A 6,318-nucleotide genomic window follows, 5' to 3' on the forward strand; every position below is an offset into this window, starting at 1 on the left:
TTTTTTGAGACAGGGTTTCTCTGTAGCTTTGGAGCCTGTCCTGGCACTCACTCTGTAGACCAGGCTGGTCTCGAACTCACAGAGATCCACCTGCCCCGGCCTCTCGAGTGCTGGGATTAAAGGTGTGCGCTACCACCATCTGGCTATCTCCTCAGCTTTTTGAGGTAAGGTAGCCCACGCTGCTCTGGAACTCACTATGAGTTCACCAGGCTGCCTTTAAAACTTAGAAAGTGTGCCCCACCACCCCCAAGCCTGGCCTTAAAACTTCTGGAAAGACTACATGAGATTACTGGTGTGTGCCACTATGCCCAGCTAAGACAGGAGCCTACCTGATGATAAACAAGTGAGCACATAATAATTGATTCAGGTTTACTGAGGTGGAAGAGAGGCAGATATATATGTGAAAATGGGCTAGACACCTAACTGATGGGCAGAAAATGGGCACAAAGATACGGAAGGCTGAGAGGGAATGCAGATTCCGGGGCCTCTCACCCAGAGCCTGTGTAGCCCTGGCTATCTGCAATTCACTTTTTAGAGAAGGCTGGCCTTAAACTCAGAGATCTGCCTGCCTTTGCCTCCCAAGTGCTGGAATTAAGGGTGTGCGCCACCACTGCCCTGCACAGCTCACGCTCTGAAGACCCTGCCCTGTGAGCGGGGCGGGCAGCTTTTCCCTCTCACATCACAGAGATCTAACAGCAGCTAGGCCTAGAAACTGGAAATTCTGTACTTACAGGTCTACCTTCATGTGTGGAAGGGCATCACTACACTACTTTGTAGACATTAAGATTTTTTGGGTGTGTATGTGTTAAGATGGATCAGTGGGTAAAGGAAATAACTAACTCCCCCAGTCATACATACACACACACACACACCTGTAAAAAACTTTAAGTTCTTTTTTTTTTTTTGGTGTCTAATAAACAGAGGTAATTTGCTGCTATTCTTTGCATCAACCACAACCTACACAGCTTTTTATAAAATACAGGAATTCAAGGTAACAACTTTCTGAGACTTAATGGCATTTGTCTGCTGACTGCTCAGAATCATGGTGTGTGTGTGGGGGGGTGATTTGGAAACATCAGCTCAGAGCCCTTTCTGACTCTCCAAATCATTGTTCTGCCCTCCTAGACAGGGTGGGCCTCCCAATTAACAAAGACCTGCCACTGGATTAACCTAAAGGACGGAGACCAAAACAAACCGGAGACCCCGAACCAGGACTGACCTCATCTGTCTCTTCTCACATGGCTCAGCAGCGACCATCTGCAGTACGAGAACCTGAGCTGGGCTGTACACACTAACCACAGGTCTAAAGCCCAGCTGGGCCATCAGAAGGGCCGCTGACTACAGTTCCATCACGGAGAGCACTAAGACATTTCACCTCCTGCAGTTCAGTTCACAGCTCACGTGTGTGCTCAGGGTTCCCCAGAGAGCATTGATTTTCTGATTTTGCTCTAGAAGTGTCCGATGCAGACACTAAGGTGACTACAGCTTATGGATGGTTATTTTCCAGGATAGAGCCCCATCACTTTAAGACCCATCAAGGTCACCTGCGTAAGCAGATGGTATATGGAGTCCTCTGTGATGCCCGAGAGTCCAGTCAGTTTCAGTGCCAGTCTCTCCAACAGTGAGAACACAGGCGGTTCTCTCAGAATGTCCTTTTCTTGGTTTAGTTTTGCCTTTTCTTTCCTTTTTGAGACAGGCTGTCTTAGTTAGGGTTTCTATTGCTGTGGCAAACACCATGAACAAAATCAGTTTGGGGAGGAAAAGTTTTCTTCCAACTTAAAGTTTACAATCCATAACTCAGGGAAGTCAGGATAGGAATTCATGGACAGAGCAGGAAGCTGGAGGCAAGAGTTGATGCAGAGGCCAAGGAAGAATGCTGCTTACTGGCTTGCTTCAAAAATGCTTTTTTACGGCACCCTCCCCCATCAATCACTAATTAAGAAAATGCGCCAGGCGGTGGTGGCGGTGGGGGGGGGGGGCGGCAGAAGCCTTTAATCCCAGCAGGCAGATTTCTGAGTTTGAGGTCAGCCTGGCCTACAGAGAAAATTCCAGGATAGCCAAGGCTACACAGAGAAATCATCTCAAACAACAACTACAGAAAGAATGAAATGCGCCACAGACATGCCTACAGGCCAATCTTAGGGAGGCATTTTCTCAACTGAAGAGTCCTTTTTCCGAAGGACTCTATAGCTTCTATAAAGCTAACATAAAATTAGCCAGCACACAGTACTTACTATGTAGCTCAGGGTAGCCTGGAATTCTCTTTGTAGGCCATGCTGGCCTCGAACTTGCAGAGAACCACTTGTCTCTACCTCTTGAATGCTGGAATAAAAGGTATGCCCTGCCATGCTCTCAAGAAGATTCAATTCAATTTAATTATTTATTTTTTGGGTTTTTTGAGACAGGATTTTTCTGTGTAGCTTTGGAGCCTGTCCTGGAACTCACTTGTAGGATAGGCTGGCCTTGAACTCACAGAGATCCGACTGCCTCTGCCTCCCGAGTGCTGGGATTAAAAGTGTGAGTCACCACCACCCAGCCCAAGAGTATTTTAAATCTGGAAAAATTTTTCAGGTGTTTAATAAATTGACCATAAACCTCAAATAAAATCACAAACCCTATAAACTCTCAGGTCCTTTTCTGTACATGGCCAGCTGCCCTTCCCAGGCCCTCTTACCTGGTGCAGACACTTCCGGGCTTTATCATACTCGCTCCTCAGGCAGTAGGCACTGCCCAGATTGAAGAGCATCACAGTCCGGGCAGAGTTGACAGAACTGGGGTAGCACTGAGGGGCGCGCTTGCCGGCTGAGGAGAAAGCGTAGACACTGGTGAAGGGGCTGTGCAGAGGACACGGGAGCACCGCTCCACCGCTGAGCACTTGGTGGAGCACCACTCCACCGCTGAGCACTTGGAACAAAGCACTATTCCTCAGGCTGACAGATACACGAAGGACACAAGAGATGCAGGGTCTAAATCTTTGGGATGCAGGCCAGGCTACTTAAGGATTTACAAAACTTCTTACTTACAGGATTCCATTGCTTCATTTTCACCCTTGTCTGATCCTACAAATACATGAAAATAAATCTGAGGGCAGGACAACAGCACATCTTCTAAACACCTAAGTTTCTTACCAAGTAGGAACTTAACGTATGGTAGTATTTGCTTTTGGTGTTGTGGAGGCTTTGTTAAAGGTGTCAGGATGCAACCTCACCACCACCCCACGTGAGCTAGCCACGAAGAGAGGAGACCACATGGCTTCACAGCCTCAGAAACTTAAACATGACTGAAAATTGTTTGCAAACTACACCTCCATTCCGTCTTGCATGGAGGAATCAGTTAAAAGGAACAAAAAATAGTATCAGAACCAAACCAAAATGCATCCTCTTAAGGCAGGTGAGCTGGCACAAATGTCTGTCATCCTAGCATCTGGCTGGAGGATGGCATGAGCCCAGGAGTTTGAAGCCAGCCTGGGCAAACAGTGAGGTTATACCTCTTAAAAAAGGGGGGGAGGGGTGAGGTGAGCAGAGGAAAGGAAGGAAGGAAGGAAGGAAGGGAGGAAGGGAGGAAGGAAGGAAAGAAGGAAGGAAGGGAGGGAGGAAGGAAGGGAGGAAGGAAGGGAGGGAGGAAGGAAGGGAGGAAGGAAGGAGGAGGGAATGGAAGGGAAGGGAAGAATCCTAACATACTAGCCTTTGAGTGAGAATTTAGGCCAAGTGACCATCAGTTCCCAGGCTTACTTAGCAAACAATTACTAGATTGCCATAAACATGGAGAGCTGACTTCAATCTTCCTTCCCTTCACAACCATGCCCTAAGGTCTCTACATATCCTGAATTACAAAAGGAAGGAAGTGGCAACAATGACCAGTTGGATCAAATATGTCCTCATTAACCTTGGTCCTGCTCATTTGAGGAGATCCCTAAGGAGACATCAGTGACATTCTCTGGATTCAGGTGTGTAATGGCATCAGATATTCTGTCGAGAGAGATGAGGGCTTCTGCAGCATATAAATGGCCCAAAAACCTGAAATGAAATTGCAGATTTTAGTCTGAGGAGCGGAGCAGGTCATCACAGAAATGCTTAGTGTACAGTAACACAGGGCATGTGATTCACATACTCCATGTACCTGACCTGAAACCTAAGCTTATTTAGGTTATTCTAATCCAGCAAGAATCAGTGGGTAAAGTCATTTGCTATCAAATCTTACGTGCCAAGTTCAATCCCTGGGACTCATGCGCTAGAAGGATGGGGAGCTAACTCTTGCAAGTTGTTCTCTGACGGCCACATGTATACTATGACATGTACCTTACCAATCTCTATTTGCACAAACATTACAAATAAACGAACAATTCAAAAACAAAACAAAAACATTGTAGGATGAAATGGAGAGATGGCTCCCAGATTAAGAGCACTGATTGCTCTTTCCGAGGACCTGGGTTCACTTCCCAGTGGCCCAGAACTGGTTGTTGACTCTCGTTCCGGGGACCCAATGCCTTCTTCTGGCCTCCACAGGCACTGCACACATGTGGTGTACAGATCGACATGCAGACAAGACACCCATACATAGGAAGTCTCAGAGCCCCCACTCCCTGGCACGAAAGAAGCTGGTGAGATGGGTTCAGTAGGTCAAAGGTGCTTGAAAAGGCAAGCCTGTGGAGCTCGGCTCAGTCCCATAGGGTTGGGAGCAGAGAACTAGTTCAAACAGAGCTGTTCTAAGCTCCATGAGCACCATGGATGGCCCCCATGTTGCTCGACGGTGGCACAGCGCACAGTGGCAGAAGCAGCAGGAGGTACTGGCTCTTGAAAGAATGTCAACTGCCTCTCAAGAGTTGTCCTGACTTCCAGAGTGTGGGGCACGTACTATGGCACCTGCATGGCTACGCTCACACACATACTACTAATAAATTAAATTTACCACCCACATCATAAGCCAGACAAGGTGGAGCTACATAGTGAAGTTTCATCTAAAAGTAAATAAAGCTTGAGGTGGGATTCCAGGTATCCAGGCTGCCTCAAACCTTTAACAACTTCTTTAATTTTTATTTTGATTTTTTTTGCGACAGGGTTTCTCTGTGAAACAGTTCTGGCTGTCCTGGAACTCACTTTGTAAAACTGGCCTTGAACTCACAGAGGTCCGCTGCCTCTGCCTCCCTAGTGCCGCTGGGATTAAAGGTGTGCGCCACCACCACCTGCCTAATTCTGATCGTCTTGCCACCCTGTGCTGTCATTGCTGGGATTATCTGCACAAGTGGTACATGTTATGTGGATGCTGTAACTGAGCCCAGGGCTTCACCCATGTTGAGGCGAGCACACTATAAACCTAACCACATTTGTGGCATGCTTTATACTTTGTTTTTAAAGACAGCCCTGGTTGCTTTGAACACAAAGCAACTAATCTTCCTGTCTCAACTCCTGAGTTCTGGGGTTATGGTTATGAGCTACCATTGCCTGCCTGTCTTCCCTCCCTTCAAACTTGAGACAGGGTCTTAAATAGCTCAGGATAGCCTTGAACTTGGTATGCATCTGAGAACTGGCTCTGAATTCCTGATCCTCCTGCACCCACCTCCAGGGTCCTGGGATAACAGTCATATATCACGACTGTTGCTTTCCTCATCAACACATATCCAACTGGAAAAGAAAAGTAAGCCTAGTCAAGAGAACCCAGCGCCGGGCGGTGGTGGCACACGCCTTTAATCCCAGCACTTGGGAGGCAGAGGCAGGCGGATCTCTGGGAGTTTGAGGCCAGCCTGGTCTACAAGAGCTAGTTCCAGGACAGGCACCAAAGCTACAGAGAAACCCTGTCTCAAAAAACCAAAAAAAAAAAAAAGAGAACCCAGCATCCTGGAAACAATCATGAGTGCAGATGAAGTTACACTTACTTAAGAGAGCCCGACAGCTTGGGCTGCTGGAGGAGCTGGTCTGCATGATTCAAAGCCATGAGGTTATCACCTAAGGCTAGAGCCACGTAAGCACTGCAAGCAAGGATGGAGCACCTACAACAGAAGAGAGGAGGTAAGAACCCAAGTTACAGATGTGACAGTCTCACGACAGCCAGGCCTGCTTCAGAGAGAAACCCGGAATCAAAAAACAAAAAACAAAACATCCAGATGTGACAATATCTTGGTCAAATGCCAAATGGTTAGCCCAGAAACAAGCAACAAGAACTAAGCAGGTTATATTCATGTATTTAGGAATACATGCACACACTTATAGTAAAGGAAGAGTACATGAATTTGAGAGCAAGAGGGGAATACATGGGAGAGGTTGTAGGAAAGGAAAGGGGTAAGAATAATATAGTTATTCTATAATCTAAAAAATAAAATTA

The 6,318-nt window shown here is 46.9% G+C and overlaps 1 protein-coding gene across 5 annotated transcripts in view; it reads right to left on the bottom strand.

Annotated features, from left to right (window-relative positions):
- Positions 1 to 6,318, bottom strand: part of Cnot10 (CCR4-NOT transcription complex subunit 10) — a 49,422-nt gene that overhangs the window by 5,581 nt on the left and 37,523 nt on the right. For all 5 annotated transcript variants that reach the window (XM_013346615.2, XM_005348043.2, XM_013346614.2 and 2 more), the window contains 4 exons: positions 5,873 to 5,986; positions 3,886 to 4,016; positions 3,024 to 3,059; positions 2,675 to 2,802 (listed from right to left, as the gene is read on the bottom strand). In XM_013346615.2, the coding sequence (XP_013202069.1) occupies positions 2,675 to 2,802; positions 3,024 to 3,059; positions 3,886 to 4,016; positions 5,873 to 5,986 (409 nt within the window). The remainder of the gene's footprint in view (positions 1 to 2,674; positions 2,803 to 3,023; positions 3,060 to 3,885; positions 4,017 to 5,872; positions 5,987 to 6,318) is intronic.

Source organism: Microtus ochrogaster, chromosome 5 (genome assembly GCF_000317375.1).
Source record: "Microtus ochrogaster isolate Prairie Vole_2 chromosome 5, MicOch1.0, whole genome shotgun sequence".
Taxonomy (NCBI): Eukaryota; Metazoa; Chordata; class Mammalia; order Rodentia; family Cricetidae; genus Microtus; species Microtus ochrogaster.